The following is a 20,938-nucleotide window of genomic DNA, read 5'->3' as shown; positions in this document are numbered from 1 at the left end:
TTCTAGGACTTGATTTGGGCCAGGGAGGAGTGTAGGCAGAGGGGAGATGGGAAGGCAGGGTGGTGGGTCTGAGCAGGGAATATCAGGGTGCTCAAGGGCAGGGGTCGTGCTCATCCTGAGGGCACCCGGTGCAACCCCAACCCCACAGGATGGAGCAGGGCTCCCAGAGCCAGCAAGGTGAGCACCCAGGAACATTTCCTGCACCCAAGGCTTTTACGTGGCATTTCTTTACAGAAGAAAAGCAAATAAGCTCAAGCAGGGTGTCGCTGGGAGAGCAAACAAGCACCAACCAGGCAGGCAAACACCTGCTGGAGAACAAACCCGGAGCCTTGCAAACAGCAATCCTTGCCTCCCACCCCAAACCACAGCGGGGGTTCACCCTGGGCTCCTCCAGTCCTGCACCCACAGATCACCCCACCCCTGGCTTCAACCACAGAGCCCTGAGAGAAGCCCAGGCAGCCGTCACCACCGTTGCACGCTTGGCACAGGGACAAGGCGCTCACACGCCTGCTTTGCATTGGGTGCCTTGGAGCACACAAGGAAGACCACACGAGACCAGAAAAAAACCAATCTCAAGCCTCATTTTTGAGGGCCCTAAGCTCCACTTTGAGGTTGAACCTGTTGAGCACCAACTTGGTTTCATTAAAAACAACCCCAAACCTATTTCAGTGGCTGCACCAGCAAAACAAGCTGGGTGAGTCCATGGCTGAGCTGGGGCGGCAGCGGGACGGCACCTTCATCTGCCAGGTGACCCGTAAAAACCTAGCGCTCCAGCGGCCCCGTAACGCTGGAACTTTGAACAAGCAGCTTGGATAGCTTGGCCAGAAACAAAGCCAAACCACAAACCCCCTCCCCTAGCACCACAGGGTGCTAAAACCTCACCCTCCCTCCCCAAAAAAAAAAAAAAAATGGGGATGACACCACCCCAGCCCCTGCTCAGCCACCACCACCTCAGCCTTGACTCGCAAGCTGGGTGGCAGAAGCTCTGGCAGGAGGAGGAAGGCTCCCCCCATCCACCTCAGCAGGACGGGGTGCAGCTCAGCGCTGTCCCCAGGGTGGCTTTGCTACATCCCACTGTCTCTGCTGCCACCTAGTGCTGCCACCCCGTCCCCCGAGCATCCCGAGGCCACGGCCAGCAAAGCGGGGACAGCCCAAATCCTGCAGAACCCCACTCTGGGGCTCGCAGCCCAGCAAGGAGACTAGCAGCAGGCAAGGGCGTGCTAGAAAATCCTGGATTTATTTTCAATTAAAAGCTGTTCCGAGCCGGGAGCGAGCAGCGAGCTCTGCCCCAGGGTGCGGGGATTTGGCCCAATCAGCACTTGTAGTTCCCAAAAAATTGGAAAGAACACCAAAATAAATCCCACGGGCTTGCCCCGTTGCCCCCGCGCACTCCCGGGGAGGCTGCCAGACAAACCCTGCGGACAAATGCTGCGATACTCAGCTCCGCGCGGCGACAAGGTTAACACAAACCAGAGCACAGACACGCTGCGATCCGGGATGTTCCCCGGTGCCACAGGCTCCGTTCGGGACGTCTTAGTGGGGCTAACAAAGCCCTGGTCCAGCACCATTCCAGGGGTGGCGCCCAGTGAGGACGCCTGGTCTGGGGGACCCTAAAGTGCTCTGCAGGGACACACACACGCTCGCACACACACACACACACATCCCTCCAAGATGCTCTGGTGCTCCAGGAGAGAAGAGCTGGGGGCCCATATGGAGCCCAGCAGAGCCTGGGGAGCTCAGGATTGTACCCCTGCCTTTAGGAGCTGAATAGATGACAGGGCTGGTGGCCCCTTTCTCCCACTCCCTGTCCCCACAAACCTCAGCGATTGGGGCCATTTCTCTGGCTCCAGTCCAAGGGTATCAAGATGCGGATGAACAGGCAAGTTCAGCCCAGAGCCACAGCAGCTCATCCACATTTTCTGGGGTTCCCAGTGAGCCTAATGTCATCTTTTAACACGAAAAAACCAAGTCTGGAATAAAAAGCAGCGCCCACTTTAGCAGCAAGTCCTAAGGGGAGGTCCAACCACTCGGCAGCCCTGAGCCATCGTCCGGTGCTACGGAACAGCAGCGTCCCGGGGAGAAAACGGGTTTCCAGTGGGATGGGGAGTTGGCACCAGTGGCCGTGAGCCAGCCAGGCAGTCCCGCAGGAGTGGGTGCCAGTAGGAAGAGAGAAGCTACTTGGTCCCATTTTCCTGGCCAAGGGAAACAGCCACAGCCAGGAGGACGCAGCACTGGGATCCGTACACAGGGTGTCACCGTCTCAGCACGTGTCCTCGGCCACACTGGGGTAACGGTCACCTGCAAGCAGAGAGCGGGGTAAGATGGGGCAAGTGGTCTTGGAGCAGGGAGACGCCCAACATCCCAACCCAAGGGAACGCGATCCTGTCCACCCCTTGCTGATGCCCACGGTCGCATCAGCCCCAGGGCACAGCCAAGCTCCGCCGAGATGCTTTGCTGTTTCCTGCAGCAGCCCCAAACCTGCAAGGAAACCTTTTCCCAAGGGCTGAAAATCTCAAGGATAGGAGATTATTCCCCTAACACTCAAACTAGAATTGATGGGATCATCTGCCACATGGAGATGGGAGGCTGGGGTCTGCCATCAGCCCACCCAACAGCAGGCACAGGATGAGAAGCAAAGCATCCCTGGGACATGTCACGGAGTGGAGCTGTTGCTCTTTGCATCACATCCCTTGGCTCCTCCACTCGCAGCGCGACCCACCTGCCCCAAGGGTCCCCAAAGGTCCCTCACCTCCTGTGCCCGCGGGAGAGGTAGTCCCGGTTCAGAGAGCACAGCTGCTGCTCCAGACGGAAGATGCGAAATGCCAGGTATGATGATGACACAACCAGGAGGCAGATGCTGGGAGCAGAGGAACAAGCATAAGTACTCAGCAGCGAGTGGTTGAGACTGATGTTCCCAGCGTACTCCCCATCCTCCCCACGCCACGGCCACCTGCAACACACTTACAGCACAATGAAGATCTTCAGGAGCTGGTAGTCAGAAGGTCTCAGCTCCGCCACGCAGCTCTGCTCCACCTCCAGCTCCTCCTCGGTGTTTATTGCACTTTCTGAAATGCAAGCCAAAAGTTAGCAGCTCATCCTCCTCCCGCAACTGGGAACCTTCAAGCATCAAACATTCCTCCCCTGTGGGCTAACGCTGCCTGCGGTGCTACAGGCACATGCCCAGGGCTCAGACACCACAGGCAGAACACCCCACCCCATCCCAACAACCCCATCCCCAGCTCCCAGCCTCACCCCTACCCATCCGCAAGGCAGAAATCCCCTCCACAAGAGTGCAGGACGGATAACGCGGCCCTCACCCGAAACCAGGGGCTCCTCGGAGGTGAAGGAGCTCTCCTTAGCACTCAGGCTGCTGACAGAGGTCCGGTGGATACACTGGTAGTCGGTGTCTGGCAGTGACAGTGACAGTGACGCGGGTGACACCTTCCTCCACTTGCCCTCGGGGACAATAACCTCCTGTGGGAACAGCCCTGGGTAAGCCGTGCCGCCAGCAGTGCCGAAAACACAGTGGGGCCAGATGCAGCCTCGAGCCTTAAAGCATCTCCATCAAGCACCAGCACATCCAAAACATCATCTTAAGGTGAAGCTGGTCCTCCACAACAGCCCTGTGGGGACACAGGTTCCTACTGCCACGCAAAGGCCCTGCCCACACACCCCACACCTGCCTCGAACACTGACTGCTGACTCCTTCACCCATGGTTTGAAGCTTAGTGTGGTCACCTGTCCCCCTCTGGGAGCCCCTCGCCCGCCCCGTGGCTCAGCATCCCGGTCCCAGTGAGCCCTGGAAAGGCACCAAATCGAGTGGGGTGGCAGCCAGCACAGAGCGGGGTTCGCCCACCGCACAGTCCTCAGGGATGGAGCTGCCGAAGGGCTACGGCCCTCAGAAGCACCGGGAGATGCTTCCAACCTGGATCATGCCCAATTCACACCTTGGAAAGTGCCTTCAACCCCAGGGATGCCACCAGCACACAGGGGACAGCCCGCTTGTCACCTCCTGGGCCAGCACGCAGGACACTGCCCGCAGGGGGCACTCTGTGTCCTGCTCAGTGTCCCCACATAGAGTCATAGAATCACCAGGTTGGAAGAGACCCACCAGATCATCGAGTCCAACCATTCCTATCAAACACTAACCCATGTCCCTCAGCGCCTCATCCACCCGTCCCTTAAACACCTCCAGGGAAGGTGACTCAACACCCTCCCTGGGCAGCCTCTGCCAGGGACCAATGACCCTTTCTGTGAAGAATTTTTCCCTAATGTCCAGCCTAAACCTCCCCTGGCGGAGCTTGAGGCCATTCCCTCTCATCCTGTCCCCTGTCACCTGGGAGAAGAGCCCAGCTCCCTCCTCTCCACAACCTCCTTTCAGGGAGTTGGAGAGAGCAATGAGGTCTCCCCTCAGCCTCCTCTTCTCCAGGCTAAACACCCCCAGCTCTCTCAGCCGCTCCTCATAAGGCCTGTTCTCCAGCCCCTTCCCCAGCTTCGTTGCTCTTCTCTGGACTCGCTCCAGAGCCTCAACATTTGTGACCAAGAGGAGACAAGGTGGAGCCCTCCACCCAGCATGGAGAGGGCACATCCTCTCCAGAGCCAAACCCCACTGCGCTCCAAAGGCTGCAGGATGCAGACCCTCATGCTCCTTCGGTCACACCATGGCCCATCAGGCTTTTCGCCATCCAGCCTCTCTGCAACAAGCCATCCACTCATCCCACGGGTTTTTGGATAACTCAACCATGTTTCCAGCCCGTTATCGTTATTCATGGCTGTGAACAGCACCAGCTGGTGGGAGCAGAGCGGCAACATTTTCCACAACGCTCCGAAGTTTTGCCATCTATAAATGGACCCCCAAGACCAAGCGGCCAAGTTATCGACTTGTACTCAGCCGCAGGTCGTCCAAATTGTCCTCTTGACCCATCTGGTTCTGCCAAGTCGGGGTATGAGGATCCCAGGAGATGATCTAAGAAGACGACGGCTGCATCCCTGCACGACCTTTCTCGGCAGTGAGGGGAGAGACTTGGCTCTGCACCCCACAAGTGGCTGCCGGCTGAACCTCAGCGTGCCAGGAAGGCGTTAAACCCACCGAGGGGGCCGGGCGGCCGCTCTCCTGCCCACAGGGCGAGTTCGTGGGGGTCCTTCCCTCTCCCAGAGCTGCCCTGACCCTCACCAGCGACACAGCATCAGGCTCCTCCGTCAGCTCCTTCAAACTCAAGCTCTTCTTGCTGGAAACCTGGAGGGGAAGAAGATACAGTTGTTACAGTGCCACTTTTCCCTGCTTCCACTTGAGCCACAAAATTGAATTTTGACATTTCAGGTGAGTCTACGAAAAGCAGCTGCTCAAAACTCACAAGCACAGAGAATTAGGGGATGAAGGGCAGAGGACAGGGCACCACGTCGTTGCTTCCCATCACCCAAAACCCTACAGGACCACGGCTGAGACAAGTGCTTCTGCACCAGTCTTGGCTTCTGGCAGAGGGGATAAACCATCCCGGGAAGGGGGAGAAGAAGGGAATATCAGAGAAAAACCCAGGGTGTTTTAAATAAATTCCCTAGTTTGGCAACAGGGCTGAGTTACCCAAACCACCGCCCTGGCACAGGCAGCAGCCATCCATCTGGGTGGGGAAGGGCTCCAGCACTGCTTCCCACGTGCTTCAAAGGCAGGGAGAAAAAGAGGTTCCAGCAAACCCAGGCTCCAGCTTGAGGGCTAAGGGATTTCTTCCCTTCTCAGCCTATTTAATTCAATTTTTTTTGACTTTTTACCATTTTTCCTTCCATTAGAACTTTAGATCTGGGAAAAAGCAGTGGTGTACGGAGTGGAAGAACTCGTATTACTATCAGATTATAAATAATTTATATACACACCCTGGGAGACAACAGAAACTCCAGGCTCTGTCTTTGTCACCTGTGACCCAGAAAAGGCCACTGATGGCTCAACGGGGCCAGGACACCTACGCAATATCCGGAGACAGGCTCTGCCCCACCAGGATGCTCAGGAGCGTGTCAAGGAACAGCCACTGTCATTTTTAACTGCAAAACTGGGACAACGGGACAGCCCCCTGCATCAGGCAGAGGGGATGGAGCAGTGTCAAGAAGTGCTGCCATTCTCAGCAGGCTCCTGCCCATCTTCCCACCCCTTGATGCAGAGCAAGGACGCTGAGAAGAGACGGCAGAGCACCAGGGAGTGCTTTGGGAGTGCTCCTAAGCCCTTGTGGCAATGGCAAAGAGCTTTGCTCCACGAGACGCAGCCCAAAGGGAGCTCGTGGCCATCGAAACACTGTCAGACATGGGGTGGGCGGTACCTGCAGGTGCGTGCAGACTCTCCTCAGAACATCATAGACGCTGTCACGGGAGATGAGGGACACGAATATGTACTGCAAGAGAAAGAGAAATTGCCAGGACGTATTTCCCCCATCCCAAGAACAGTTCCCCACAGGCAGGGGACAGGCAGAGACGTCCTGCCCTTGAATCTCCCCTCGTCCGGGAGCTGCGTCACCCCCCACAGGCACCTCCCTGCAGAGCTCCCTGCTGCTATTTTTGCAGCCTGCTGAAACCTGGACCAGATTTTTTTTGTGGCCAGTTTTGCTCAGCTGCAAAACAGGGACGTCCCCACAAGACGTCCCGCACTCAGCCCAGAGGAACGCGGCAGCAAACGGGACCAGGAACATCCCCAGGGATTGGCACAAGGGGACACGGGGCAGCGCTCACCTTGCCTGGTGCAGAGCAGCTTTCAACCAGATCCCTTCAAATGCCAAAATCCTGCCTTGTCCCACCCCCAGCTAAAATCCTGCAGGAGTAACTGCTTCCCTGGGAGGGGACAGGCAGCACACACGGCCACGAGCAGCACCCAGGCAGGGGAGGACTCGGAAACATCAAGCAAGACTACGTCAGCTGCCTGTGGCCAACAACACTCAGCGTGACTTAAAAGCTGGAAAGTCAGCCCCTTAACCAAGTTTTCTGCCAGCTGGGGTTGAATGCTGGCCTAAACCCTTCCCCTGCTTGTTTAAGGAGTTTAAAGGTTTTATTTGAGCCTGGCAGGGATTTGTCAGGCTCAGCCAAGTTTCACTTGGGCTTCGCTTTGCCCAGAAACAAAGTGAAATTCAGAAACTAAAGCAAAGCTGCGGAGTTTGCCCTGGCCACCTGCCAGCACAGAGCCACGCTTGCTTCCCCAAGCAGCTGTGCTATCAGCCAGGGATGGGAATCGCTTTGTTCCCCGCTCTCAGATTGCAGCTGGCTCAGACCAGGGCCTCCTCCAGCTGTGGTGAGGCCAGGTACCGACGCTGGAAGTGCCGGCATTACCTTTCTGCTGGAGTTGGTGGTGATGGCCAAGCCATTGGGCAGTAGCCGAGCTGTCTTGTGCTTTTTTATCAGCTGCACAGAGACCACTGGGATCACGACCTGGCAAGCAAAAAGACGTGGGGATGAGCAGGGACAGGCACAGCACGAGCTCAGGGAGTTTCTTTCGCAAGGCAGAGATTTAACATGCATCATAATTACGCCCCAAGCAGAGCAGTGGCGCATAATCCAGCATTTTCCAGAGACAGCTTGGTTTTTATTTCAGGTCAAGGCATCCCTCCCATGTTAATCTTGGCTCAGAGGCAGTTTCTACTCAATCAAAAGAGCAAGGACACAGGGAAAGCATCATCCAGTGAACCTCCCTAAGACCTATCAGGAGAGTCCCCCTGCAAGCCAGGGGAGGGTTAAAAATAAAGCAGGATAACTTCATTGAAACCCTGTACATCAGGTATTTGTTTAAAGCAGCTGACATAAATAATTCAGTTCTTCATCCCAGTTTTAAAGGAAGTCGTCTCTTCCCCAAGATCCCTGTCAGCCACAAAACCAACGGGGAAACATCAGACTGCAAATCAAGCAGAAAAGCCAAGAGATTCAAATCTACCCCCGCCCCCAAAAACCTTTGATCTTCCTTCAGATGCCATTGCGGCTTGTAGCAGGTTTTGCATCAGGGAATTTTAAACCAAACCAATATTTGGTTTCCCCAGACAGATGCCGCAGGTGATCAGAGGGGGAGGCACAGCCGCGCTCCCCTTCGCATCGAAGGCTTCTGCCAGCGATTTTGCTGGATTTGGGTGCGGGAGGGGATACGCCAGCCTGGTGACCAGGGTGAGCTGGCCCCCACGTTACCTTGATGTCCTTCCCAAAAAGGTTTGCGTAGAAGCAGAGCCAGTTAGGGGAGATGTAAAGCCTTCCCTGGATAAGGATGTCTCTCTGGAGCGCACAGGAGCAAACTACAAAGTAGAAAGAGAGGGGCATGGCAGATGGCAGGCAGACCCTGTCACCCTCGTGCCCATCCCTCGCCGTCCCACCCACCTTTCAGCACACTCTCCTCCGTCGGGATGTCCTTGAACAGCTTGTGGTACTGGGAGTTGTACTTGCTAGCAGCCTGAAAATGAAACAGAGCAAAGTTATCTGGTGACCTTGTCGATCAGGAGACCCAAAAAAAAATCCACCATCCTGCAAACAAATTCCCTCTCCCCGCACCCGGGACCAGCGCAGGGGGGTCCCACCCAGCTGCGGACGGCAGAGCCGAGGGGCCAGGGCATGCTCAGATGATCCAGCACCCAGCAAACGCCGTGCCATCCTCCCAAATAAACATTTCCCTTAACATCTAAGGAGGCTGCCGAGCTTCTGCGAGGAGCTGGTTTTCCCCGGGCTCATCCGCAGGCAATTTATTTTGCCCAGTGGTTTCTCTCCTCCTCCCCAAGCTCTTCCCTTATTCGGGGCACGGTGACAACACTTGCTTTGCGCCCATCACGCCGCGCCATCCAGCTATTTATATTCCCGGTGTCTCTTCAAAGCCTGCCGGCAACCGCAATGGGAGGCTTGACAGGTTCGTCCTTAAATAATTCTGTATATAAGTTAAAGGCTCCAAATCTGTTCAGCGCTTGTATTAAATCCACTGAATCAGTCCTTTAAGGCAGCACCAGCAGATTTGTGCCCCTGCGCTGGAGGAGGCAGGACCCCGGAGCTCAGAGCGCTCTCCAGGAGGACACGGCTGCCACACACAATCCAAGGAACAAGATGCTTTTCAGGATGCGAAGAGATTCAGTCCAGCTTGAAGGGCCCTGGGGCAGCCGGGCTGGTTTACAGGCAACAGCGCAGACAGGGCCCTCCTAGCCACGGTGACAAGGTCACCTCTGCTCCATGCACCTTGTCACCGGATGAGCCAAGCCATAAGAGGATCAAGGCTCTGCATCACCTGGAGGCAGCTTAGACGCCCTGCGGAGAGTTGTGGGATGGGGGCGGGCGCCACTGGGAGCATTTCAGGGCAACACGGTGGATACGGGGGACACGACAGGGAGCACGGCATCACCTTCAAGCCACCCCTGGGCTGTCCTGACCCACAGGTCAAGAAACACCCCCTGGCCCAGCACAAGCCCATTGCCATCTAGTAACCCTCCCAGACGCCTCTGAATAATCAGCAAAACGCTTATTTCCTCCATTTTTTTTCCCAGGAAAAGGCAAAATATCTCCTCCTGCGGCTCCTTTCTCTCCCAAAGCAAGTCGTGTTTGTAGACGGATTGAAAAGCTGTACTTTGGGCATAATTCAAACCAAAAAAGATTCAAATCGAGAGGAACTGAGCTGCTTGAAGTCAAGACGTCCACTTTTTCCTTTGCTCTGGATGGAAAATCCTTAGAGCACTTGCAGGGCAGATGACAGGCCACACGAAACTGCCATCGGCTCCCCAAAAAAACCAGGCAGGAGCCTCTGCCCTGCACCAGGAGCTGCCATGGCTTCACCTCTGTTTCCCACAGCCCACGTGCAAGACACATGCAGGCTCCTCAGTGGCAAACAGCTGGGGTCAGGATACAACAAACTAGCCCATTCGCTCATGAAACTGAAGACTTACCACTTCCCGGTGGCATTTCTTGATGTCTTCATCCTTCAGTGCTTCACTCAGGTGGAGGCTGCATGGAAAAATAATAATAATCAGGTAAACGAAGAGCCCCAGCTTTCTCGCCTGCTCCTGAAAACACGTGTGCTGCAAGGAGAGATGCAGCAAGACGCAGGGGACTGATGAGAAACCATGAGAAGCCACATTTTGGGTGTCTCAGTGATTTATCATAGTATCAGGTGTAGCTGAGGTTAAATAACAGCTGCAGGAGAAGGACAATCTCACATGGGGCTGCTGGAGGCACCAGCGCTGAGGTGCCTGTACCCAAACTGCATCCCAGCACTGTGGGAAGGAGCCCAGAGGGGCCTCGGCAGCAGCTGGCTGGTCAGGAGCTAGCAAGGAACAGCTCTGGCCAGGTCCAGGTTTCCCTGAGGAAAGCACAAACGGGAATTCGAGAACATAGAATCAGCTGGGCAGGGAGCACCCCACGCTGAGGCAGGAGGATGGACCCATCCACACCCACCATGCGAGCAGGTGAAGGGAGAAACCACAGAGACAGTGAAATCCTCCCAATAATCTCAGCAGTGGGAAAGCCATTCTCTCTCCCCAAACCCCATTCCCCGCTCCTGCTTTTATAGCCCTGGTATTAGAGGGTGAAAATACAGAGGGGACACACTATGCTCAGCCCTAGCTGGCAGGCAGCCTTTGGGTTCAGAGGCAGCAGGAAAGGAGAAAGAGCAAAAAAACTCAACCGCAGACCCTAGGGACCCTGAGTGACGCTGCCCCTCACCTGCCGTCAAGGGAATCCAAACTCTTCTCCTTGTGAGATGCCTCCAGTTTCTCACGGCTGTGCATGGGCTCAGGGCTCTTCAGGGCAGCCGCTTTTTCATGCATCAGTTTGGCGCTGCAAGGAGAAGGGCATTAGCACCCAAGGGGAAGGGAGAGAGGGGAGACGCGTCTCGGAGCTGTAAATCCATTCCCTTCACTCCCCCTCCATTCGTATCTCTGCTGCTCAAGGACAGCAAAAATATCTCTGCGATTTCTCAAGTCACGCGGCGTAAAAAAAAAAAAAAAGGGGGGGGATTTTTCTTGCCAGGAACTTCCCGGTGCTCGCAACCGAGTGGCAGCTCCCTCGCAGCTGTCTCAGATAACACCTTCCAAAGCAGAGCCTCTCTCCAGGCCACCGTGCCCCAGCTGGAGATGAGAAAAATCACAGGTCTATGAAACTCCCAGAGGTGATGGAGATCTTGGGCAGTAAGAGCCAGGGTGCATTTCTCCAGCTGAGCAAAACACCACTGTCCCAGGGCAGAGCCCGTGCCAAAGGCTCCACCTCCCTGCTATAATTGCTCCTTCTCGTTAAAGCCTGTTATTGACTATCATGAGTTTTATCAGAGGTGCTTATCGACCTCAACAGGTAAAGTAAACACGCTCCCAGCCCCGCGCAGGGAAGGTTATCGCCCAGCAGGACTGAAAGGTGACAATTCCGCCCTGTGCAAACCGCAAGCGGAGATTGCCACGCGGCGGCATTGCTGGAACCGCGGGTCAAAGCGGAGGGTGATCTCAAGGGAACGACGTTGGAACCTCGATCCATGATTACAGGGCACACGCCGGTGCTCACTGGCAGCTCGCAGCCGCGCCGGGATGCAATGAAACAGGCTCCTGCACGCAGCAGAGCCAGCAAGCCGGCACCGGACCTACAGAGAGGAAATTATTCAAGGAAAAAGAGCTTGGCTCAGCAGGCAAGAGGTGATGCCAGAGCAGGTGGGGACAGGCAGGACGGCAGCGGGCAGGAAGAGTGCAGAGCTGGAGCGCAGCCCAACGCCTGCAGGGATGATGCCGTGGCAGAGCCCAGGCAGAGAAACCACCCCAAACTGCTTCCTAAATAAAGAGAGAGGCTCTTTTGCTGCCCTGCGCTTCCCTGCGTACACCCTGCTCCTGCTCGGGGCGGGGGGCTCATCCAAAGGGAAAATGATCTAAATGATCCCGCACAGATACAAGGAGCCAGGACAGCTGTGCGACTCCCTGTGTTCCCGCAGCCTTGAGGACCCAACCAAAACGCTGTCGTAACGCAACGCAGCCAGGCTGGACCCCGGCTGGAAGCACAGAGGACGCTCCCTCAAGATGCAGCCCATACGCGGGGCCACAGAGAAACCAAAGGCAAGTCACAGGGCCATGTGGATAGGGCCAGGCTGGGAACCAGCTCCTGGATCCCCACAGCCAGCGTCTGTGAAGCAAATGAGCTGCCCACAGAACCCCAAAACCCGAGCATCACAGGGACAGGACAGACACACTGAGGGTTTGGGGTATTTTTAGGAAAAGCTCAGGTCAAAGGATGCGTCTGGAACAGAAGGCAAACTGCTGATAAGAAGCACTAAAATAACATCCCTTGGCATGACACCAAAAGGTTTTTTCCCTGCACAATTCCTCAGCCATCCTGTGCCTTTGGGACACGCAGCCCCGTACCACTAACATCCTCTGACAGGTGGTGCCCTGAAGCCAAAACTCATACTGTGGAGACACCAGAGCCTTTTACCCCCTCGTCTCCATGCTGGAAAAGGGGCTCTGCCCCGCTCCAGACACAGAGGCTCCAGAGCTCAGACCCCTTCAGCTTACTCCACATCATCCCTTAAATCCTCAAGCGGTTGCGCCGCTTAATCCGTGTGAGCAGATTTAGCCCTAACCAGGGCTGACACCAAGGGGCACCGTGCAGGGCCAGGGAGAGGCACCCCCTGCTCAAGGCGAAGGCAGTGAGAAACCTCCCCAAGCTCACCGAATGCAGAGAAACCCCTAAAATGAGAAGAGCCAGAGACTGGAGAGCCCTCGGAAGCACTGCACGGTCCTGTCCTGGTTTTCCCTCCCTCTTAGAGTCATCACCAGGGAAAAGTCCTGGGTCAGACAGTGCCCAGACACAGCGCTGGTACCGGGTGGTTCCAGAGAGGGTCTAGGGGTGCGAGGCGCACCCTCAGCCCCAGCGGAGGCATCGCTGGGGTGCCTTGTCTCCCCCTCTCCAGACCTCACTCTATCCTGGCTCCCAGACAGAGCGGGGCTGGAGATCTGGGTTCGAAGAGCAGAAAATAAGACAGGTTTGGGCTCCAGACGCAACCGACGGGGAGGATTCCAGGACAAGAGCTGCTTTCAGCGGCAGCACAGACAAGAAAACACTTTCTAATAGCTCACACCACCACCCTCCTCTGAGACTTTTTAGCAGGGAACTGCTCCTCCAGGAAAACTGCCAACCCAAGTATCCCAAACTACAAGTGAAGCAAGAACAGTTGTGGCACGGAGCCCCTGAAACAAGGCAGAGCGGGTGAGCACAGGAGTCCCCAGCAGAGGAAAAAACACTGCCAGCAGCCCGAGAGCCCCTGCCCCAGGGCTGCCCCCCACACCCTTGCACACCCCCAGCTCGCCTCGCGGGTGTGGGGCTTTGCCCGGTGCTTCTCCCTCCCCGGGGATCGGCATCTCCCCTCCCTTACGCAGCGCTGGAACCTGGCCTGGAACCGGTCCGGTGCGAGCCGCTCTGGCAGTGTTTGATTTTCACTGGATCCCTTCCTTGCTGCTGACGCGAGCGAGCGAGAAGCGTGCGGCGGAGGCAGGAGGGAGCAAGCCAGGGATTTCGCCTCCTGAGAAAACCCCTGAGGCTCAGGGCTGGAGGGAGGCACTCGTGGCCAAGCTGCCTCGGGCGGGATGTGGCGGGATGCCCTTGTTCCCAGTTTTCAAGGTCATTTCAGTCCCGTGTGCCGGCTGCTGGAGCGGAGCCACCGCCGAGGATGCTGGAGGGGAACGGCCAGGGCCGAGGCGCTGTCAGGAGAGAGCAGAGGGTCACGGGAGGAGGGAGGGACTGAGCCACCTCTGCGTCCGCAGGGACGTGGCCCTCTGGGCACCCCAGATACCCCCTCCAGTTCCCCACCCCTCTGGTCTCGGTGACCCCCAGGTGTCCCCCAGCTGCCCCCTAACCCCTCTGGGACCCCTACCCCTTGGTGAACCCAAGTTCTCACCATCACCCCCCACCCTTCTATGTCCCCCCAGCCCATGGTGACCCCGAGGTCCCTCCAGCTCCTCCCCAACCCCTCTGCCCCCCCCCAGCCCTTGGTGAACCCAGGTCCCCACCATCACCCCCCACCCTTCTAGTCCCCCCCAGCCCATGGTGACCCCAAGGTCCCTCCAGCTCCCCCCCAATCCCTCTGGACCCCCAGCTCTTGGTGAACCCAGGTCCCCACCCTCCCTCTTCTACGTCCCCCCAGCCCACGATGACCCCAAGATCCCCCCAGCTCCTCCCCAACCCCTCTGGGGCCCCAGCTCTTAGTGACCCCAGGTCCCCACCCTCCCCCTTCTATGTGCCCCCAACCCATGGTGACCCCTAGGTCCTCAAAGCTCCTCCCCAACCCCTCTGCCCCCCCCCAGCCCTTGGTGAACCCAGGTCCCCATCATCACCCCTCACCCTTCTAGTTCCCCCCAGCCCATGGTGACACCGAGGTCCCCCCAGCTCCTCCCCAACCCCTCTGGACCCCCAGCTCTTGGTGAACCCAGGTCCAGGTCCCCACCATCCCACCACCACCCCTCTGGGTCCCCCCCTCAGCTCCTCCCCAACCCCCTTAGTTTCCCCCCAGTCCCTCAGCCCCTCCTCGGAGCTCCTCCAGCCCTCGTTGCCCCCCCCAACACCTCCATGTCCCACAGGTGTCCCCCCCCCGCGCCAGGAGCCGCGCTGCCGAGCGCCCAGGCCGCCCCGCACGGCTCAATCCCAGCTCCGGCCGCTCCCGGTCCCCGCTCAGGGCGGCCCCGGACGAGGGTCCCGAGCGCCTTCGCCCCCACCCCCCCAGCACCTCCTGCCCGGCGCCGTCATGCCCCGCGCTCCCCGCCGCCTCGCGGCTCCCCGGCGCGCGCCCATTGGCCGCCGCCGCCCGGACACGCCCCCCACGCGCCTTCCCATTGGCTGCCGCCGCCGGACTCCGCTCCCAAGCGCGCTCCCATTGGCTGCCGCCTCCGGGCACCGCCCCCCGCGCGTTCCCATTGGCTACTGCCTCCAGGCTCCGCTCCCAATCGCGTGTTCCCATTGGCTGTCACCTCCAAGCCCCACCCCCCGTGTGGTCCCATTGGCTGTTGCCTCCAGGCTCCGCTCCCCCTGCGTTCCCATTGGCTGCCGCCTCCAGGCTCCGCCCCCCACTCCCATTACAGGGAGCCTGCAGGCCCCTCTCCCAGTCGCGCGTTCCCATTGGCTGTCGTCTCCAGGCTCCGCCCCCCGTGCGTTCCCATTGGCTACTGCCTCTACGCTCCGCTCCCAATCGCGCGTTCCCATTGGCTGCCGCCTCCAGGCTCCGCCCCCCGTGCGGTCCCATTGGCTGCCGCCTCCAGGCTCCACCCCCCCCGCTCCCATTACATGAAGCCTGCAGGACCCTCTCCCAATCGTGCGTTCTTATTGGCTGCCACCGCCCAGGCCACGCCCAGTACGCGCCTTCCCATTGGCTTCCGCCTCTAGACTCCGCCCCTTCCCCTCGCTGATGCCAAGCTCCACCCTCCACTCCAAATCTCGCGCCCCCGTGGGCCGGCGCCCGCAGGCTCCACCGCCCCTGTTGCTCTAAGACGCCCCCCGGCCTCTCGTTCCCATTGGCCAGTCCCGATCCCACGCCCCCCCCCCACCCCCATTGGCCAGTCAATCACAGGCTCTGCCCCCTCTCATTAACTAAGGCCTACAAGCCCCGCCCCCTCAGCCCCATTGGCCAGTCCCTACATTAAGCCCCGCCTCCAATTGTCCAGCCCCGCCCCTCAAAGATGGCGGCGGCGGCGGGTGCTTCAGCTTCTCTTTATTGATGGAGTCGTGCTCTGCCGGCCCGGGGAAGGACGGGCAGGGGGAAGGAGGCGGGGGATCACGAACACGGGGGTGGCTGCCGGGAGCCGGGGGGCCCTTCTCCTACCCCCACCAGCCCCAAAACGAAGCTCAGCGAGGCCCGATCGGGGCTCGGAGCAGCTTCTGCTCCAGCAGAGGGAGAGCAGCACAGCCCCTTGCCTCTGCCCGGCCCCGGCACGACACCTCAGGGCAGGGCTTCACTACCAGGAGAGGTTTAAAAAAGAAAAACTATATACTTCAAGTATAATTTTAGTGATTTGGGGGTCTCTTCCCCCGCTGCTGTGGCTCTGGGTGGTGTTTAGCAACCTACATCCACTCTAGAGACAAGGAGAACTTCGCAAGCGATGGCTGGGCTAAGGCGGGGGCTGAGGGGGGCAGGCGGAGGGCGCGGGCGCTCAGGGGACGGGCACCACGCGCATGGTGTTGGTGTAGCCGGAGCCGGGGCGCCAGCCCGTCAGCACGATGACCAGGTCCCCGCTCTTGAAGAACCCACGCGCTTTGCCTAGGAGAGAAGAGAGGGAGGCGTAAGAGTTGGATCCCATTGCCATGGGCTTGGCCCTGGTGGTTCTTTGCCGCCACCCACACCAGAGCAGTGTGGGAGGGAGCCAGTCCCCCAGCAGCTGCAGGTCTGGGGCCTTATCAAGACCCCATCAGCCCAGACACTGCACCACAGCGGGCTGAAGTACCAGCCCTATGGGAACAGGCTGAGAGACTTGGGGTTGTTCAGCCTGGAGAAGAAAAAGACTCCAAGGAGACCTAATAGTGACCTTTCAGTACCTGAAGGGGCTACAAGAAAGCTGGAGAGGGACTATTTACAAAGGCTTGTAGTGACAAGAGGCAATGGGTATAAACCGGAGAGGGGCAGATTTAGACTAGAGATACAGAGGAATTTCTCTGCTATGAGAATGGTGAGGCATTGGAACAGGTTGCCCAGGGAAACGGTGGCTGCCCTATGCCTGGAGGCATTCAAGGCCAGGATGGATGCAGCTTTGAGCCCCCTGATCCAGGGGGAAGTGCCCCTGCCCAGCGCAGGGGGCTGGAACTGGATGGGCTTTAAGGTTCGTTCCAACTCAAACTGTTCTAGGCACAGCACAGGACACAGAGGAAAGAGTCACCCCAATTCCAGACTTCTCTCATCATTTGGGTGCGCCAAGCATCAACATTCAAGCCTTTACACCATGGTAACACCAACCTGGAGCTGCTGGATCCTACTTCAAGGTCTCTGTGACAAACCCCCTGTCTGCTTCCCCATCAGCAGTTGCACAAGCATAACCACATCCCTCCCCCGTTTCCCAATCAGATGCCATTACCACACAGGAAACCCCTTCCCCTTCCTTCATCCCCGGTCCCACTCGGCAGCCCCAAAAGCACCATCTGAGGTGCTGAGGACCTCGCCTCCCCCACACTCGTTGTCGGGGTGAGGCTGGAGCAGTGCAACTCACCAACGTTCATGCCCAGGTTCACACGGAGATCCACATCCTCCGCCCAGGAGTCATGGGCAGGCTCTTTGCAGAGAACAGGGAAGATGCCCCGGTAGAGGTGGGCCTGGCGTGCAGTCTGGTCATTGCGGGTCACAGCAATGATGGGAGCCCGCGGGCGGTACCGGGACACCAGGTGCGCCGACCTAGAAGGAACGGAGAGAGGAGGTGAAGCACCACACTGCAGGCACAGCCGCCCAGAGTGAGCTCGAGGAAGCACAAGCAACAGTGAGGCTCGCCTGTCACCCGGGAGGGACGCAGAGGACGACCACAGGGGCTGCTGGCACGAGCTAAGCTCAGCAACAGGCTCACCGCTCTGCTGAATTGCCTGTCCCTTGGCGCCCATGCCTGCTGCAGTCCCATGGTGAAGATCACCCCGAGTTGACCAAGTGCCACCTGCATGTTTTGGTCCCAAAAACAAGCCTTGATTTGTCCGTGTTGCTATGTTAAGGTGGCGAGGTGCCATCTATTCCGGCCTTTGCAAGCAGTTCTTGGCATCTCAGTGGAGGTCCCTGCGAGTTCCCTCGGGTTTGAAGAGCTCCCGGTTTATGGAAAAGCCAAAGAAGGAGCCGTTTGCCTCCCAGTCACATTCACCTGCTGACGCCAGTGACCAGGCCGGTTCCTCCACACAGAGCTCTGATTTTGCGCCCAATAGGAAGCAAACGCAACCAAGGGCAAAATTTATACTGGGAAGCTGGGCACGGTCCTTAAAATGCCTTAAAAAAAAGCAAGCAGCACACCCTGTGGGACTACAGCTTCCCTTTCCCTGGGCACAATTGCTTACACAGGACATTTTTAAATAAATAGAGAATAGAACTGCAAGGTTATGGTGTTTACAGGTCCATCCTCCTGACAAGCATGCCAGTAACTCCACAAGCTTTCTGCAGCCTCATTTAGTGGAGCAAAGCTCAGCAATATTCCAAGATTATTGCTTAAAGCAGGCAGTAGCCATCTGCTGAAAGCCCCCAACCACACATCAGCTCTCAGACAATCCTTCCCACACTATCCAAGAAGCCTCCCAGTAGCTCCAGGTACTCAAAGTCTGTAACAGAATCCACGGCTAAAAATATTCAAATATCGGAGTTCAAATCTCTTCAAAAAGGTCAAGCGTAAGACTGGAACCTTTTACAAAGAAACATTAGAAGCTCGAAGGTATCCAGAAACTCAGAGCTATCACTCATCTCTGCAGAAAGTGGCTGTTTCCAATCATTTTAAGCTGTAAATCTGGGTGAAGGATTCATTGATGGTCCAGTTCTTCAGGAAGACTCTGCCCAGTGCAGATATTCACATCTCTGCTACTCTCTCACTACATCTTTGGTCCAAATTCATTGCAAGAAATTCAGATTCTCTTCCAGAAAGCTGTCTGAGACTTACAGTCAGACGTGCTTTGAGTGTGGGCAGCCTCGTTCCTCCACATGGAAAAGCTGATCAGCAAGGCTTCAGCTCCCTTTCCAGAAGGGTTCAGTTTCTACTCAGCAGCTGTCACCATTGTCAGACACAAGTCCCAAGCTATATGTATTCCAGCAGGTCTGCATTGCTGTCTCTCAATGGAAAGTGCAGGCAGGATTTGGCTGCTGGGTGCCAGCTAGATGCCTGCCTGTTCAGCAAGATTACTCGCAGGAAGCCTGCAAGAGGAACCTTCCAACACTTTCTGGTTTCCCTGCAGCGTTGGTTTCTCTGACAATCCTAGATTAAGCAGTCCCTCTTTGCCATTTGGTCTTAGGCAAGCGGAGCTGAAGCCTGAAAGACTCAGCAAGGAAACAATAATTTGGATGCTACTACCAAAGGCCAAGGTCTCCATTTGATAAAATAGATTCTGCATCTGCTGAACTTCTGCCTTATTGTTGGAGGGAGGATTTCTTGCCAAGAAGTTTGAGTTGAAGCTGCTACACTTATTTTCCCTTGACTTTTCCAGCCAGCACTGCTGGCAGAGATGCCACTGGCAGCAGCAAGGGGAGGCCGGGCTCAGCGCCGATGCCACGCTGGCAGAGGCGGGCTGAGGAACGCCGAGGTTACATACACGCAGATGTTTGAGAAGTCTGCCCATCTCCTGAGGAACCAGCACCGCAGGCAGGCAGCCTGGGCTCTCAGTCACTGCCAAAACCCAGACATCACCATTATAGCTTTAGTCTTTCAGAACCATCTTTTTGGAGTCTCCTTCCCCGACCCTGCTAGGAAGTGGGTTTGACCTGAGGGAACCTGTCACCTCCTACCTTCCAGACTTGGTGAGGACAATAATGGCCCCGCTGCAGCACTTGAAGGACGCTTCCACAGCGCCAACAGCAGCAGCCTCCGTGGGATCACAGTTGAGGGGAGTCAGACGACGCAGTTCCTCAAACAATTGCCTGTGAAAGATGGCGGCTTCGGCCTCCCGGGCAATCTATAAGAGCAACATGCGTGCGGGAAGACAACACTCACATCAGTCACTCAGGGCAGCACAGGGCAAGGCGAGGTGCGCTCTCAGCCAGGTGTCACAAACGCCGCGTGGCAGCTTTTGACATTATCAATTAGCAAGCCCAGGTTCAGTTCAGCACGCTGGGGCAATGGCCGCTATGCTCAGCCACCCAAACAGCACCAGCCTTAGAGGGGCCGCTCATCCCAAGGTTTCTCTTCCGAATTGGCAGTACCTGCTGCGTCACCTCGCCCGGCTGAGCCCACACTCAGGGGACATTCATGCCAACTGCCAGGCACTCTCGCTCTGCTCCTGCCTCCCTGGAGTCCCTTTCTGCCACAGAGAGGTCAGCTCAGGCCACAGCGGTTATGCAAGACTGACACCCTAGCAGGGAGCTGTGTGCTAACTATTTGCAGTGTTAGAATGGAGCGTGTTTTTACTCATGGCACCGAGCCCCCTCTCTGAGCCCTACCTGCCGGACTCGGTCAGAACTATCAGGGCTGGAGCTAAGCACTTAAAAGAGGCCTCCACTGCACCCATTGCCATGGCATCGGCAGGGTCCCTGTTGTTAACATTGAGGCGGAAAATTTCTTCGAACAGCTGACGATGAAACATTGCAGCCTCAGCCTCACGAGCGATCTGCAGGCCCGAGTCAGAGGGAAAGAGGAGAAAAGAGGAAAGAACAGGAGGAAAGATACACCAGAGGAACATGAGATCACGTTAATGCACTGAATTGTCACAGTAATGCATGCAAAAGGATATTAAAGGTCAGGCTGTAAAACTGTTTGGCTCTCAGTTTGTGAATTTGCTGAAGGTAAATCAATAACGCGCTGGACTGGCTGGCACACCATGCCACTTAACTGGCAGGCCCTGACCACCGGGCTGGCACTCCCAAGGTGGCATTCCTGCTGTATTTTGGAGTCCTTTCAGAGCAGGCAAAGGCAGATTGCTTTTCAAGGACCACAGCGAGCCAGTGCAGAGTCAGACTGCACTGTGTTGTGACTGCTTATTACTTCCCCGAGAGACTCTCATGCCCTCTCTACCAGCCTGCTGCTGGTCATGCCTTCAATTTCTCAAGAGGAAACCTCTGTAGCTCCACATCCTCCCTTCATACTCTCCCCACACCACAGCACCACAGCTACAGTCTTGATGGAGCCAAAATGCAAGCTTTCAGCATCATCCCTGAAGTTGGAAGGCTGCCTCTCAGCTTCATTAGATTTAGTTTAACATGAGAGCCAATGAAGATTTAATTCAACTTGAGAGCCAACGCAGTTTCACCTCCAAGTGCTGTACAACTTTCCTTTTGGTAATAAAGAAATAATTAGGAACAAGTCTTCCTTATAGGGTTGTCACAACATGTATGTTGGGG

At 56.9% G+C, this 20,938-nt stretch overlaps 2 protein-coding genes across 8 annotated transcripts in view; both read right to left on the bottom strand.

Annotated features, from left to right (window-relative positions):
- Positions 1-1,200: 1,200 nt before the first annotated feature.
- GRAMD2A (GRAM domain containing 2A) lies at positions 1,201-14,791 on the bottom strand. Of its 3 annotated transcripts, none has more exons than XM_069866678.1 (13): positions 14,678-14,791; positions 13,331-13,655; positions 10,648-10,761; positions 9,873-9,930; positions 8,332-8,404; positions 8,146-8,249; positions 7,303-7,401; positions 6,306-6,377; positions 5,090-5,236; positions 3,318-3,474; positions 2,966-3,065; positions 2,750-2,857; positions 1,201-2,298 (listed from the first exon to the last, which is right to left on the bottom strand). In XM_069866678.1, the coding sequence occupies exons 3-13, from the start codon at positions 10,749-10,751 to the stop codon at positions 2,295-2,297; spliced, it is 1,026 nt and encodes a 341-aa protein (XP_069722779.1). In that variant the 5' UTR covers positions 10,752-10,761; positions 13,331-13,655; positions 14,678-14,791; the 3' UTR covers positions 1,201-2,294. The 3 variants fall into 3 exon arrangements, with proteins under 3 accessions (XP_069722779.1, XP_069722780.1, XP_069722782.1); XM_069866679.1 differs by having other exon boundaries at positions 1,203-2,298; positions 5,174-5,236; XM_069866681.1 differs by lacking the exon at positions 1,201-2,298 and having other exon boundaries at positions 2,746-2,857; positions 5,174-5,236.
- Positions 14,792-15,638: 847 nt separating this feature from the next.
- Positions 15,639-20,938, bottom strand: part of PKM (pyruvate kinase M1/2) — a 74,007-nt gene continuing 68,707 nt past the window's right edge. For 4 of the 5 annotated variants that reach the window (XM_069866635.1, XM_069866633.1, XM_069866634.1 and 1 more), the window contains exons 9-11: positions 19,391-19,557; positions 17,142-17,323; positions 15,639-16,201 (exon numbers count right to left, since the gene is read on the bottom strand). In XM_069866635.1, coding sequence (XP_069722736.1) covers positions 16,095-16,201; positions 17,142-17,323; positions 19,391-19,557 — 456 coding nt within the window. In that variant the 3' untranslated portion in view covers positions 15,639-16,094. Of the gene's footprint in view, positions 16,202-17,141; positions 17,324-19,390; positions 19,558-20,041; positions 20,209-20,938 lie in introns of all 5 variants that reach the window. The other variant, XM_069866631.1, reaches the window with a different exon arrangement.

Source organism: Phaenicophaeus curvirostris, chromosome 12, assembly GCF_032191515.1.
Source record: "Phaenicophaeus curvirostris isolate KB17595 chromosome 12, BPBGC_Pcur_1.0, whole genome shotgun sequence".
Taxonomy (NCBI): domain Eukaryota; kingdom Metazoa; phylum Chordata; class Aves; order Cuculiformes; family Cuculidae; genus Phaenicophaeus; species Phaenicophaeus curvirostris.
Note: the sequence above shows the minus strand (reverse complement) of the source record. Positions and strands in the feature narration are given on the sequence as shown.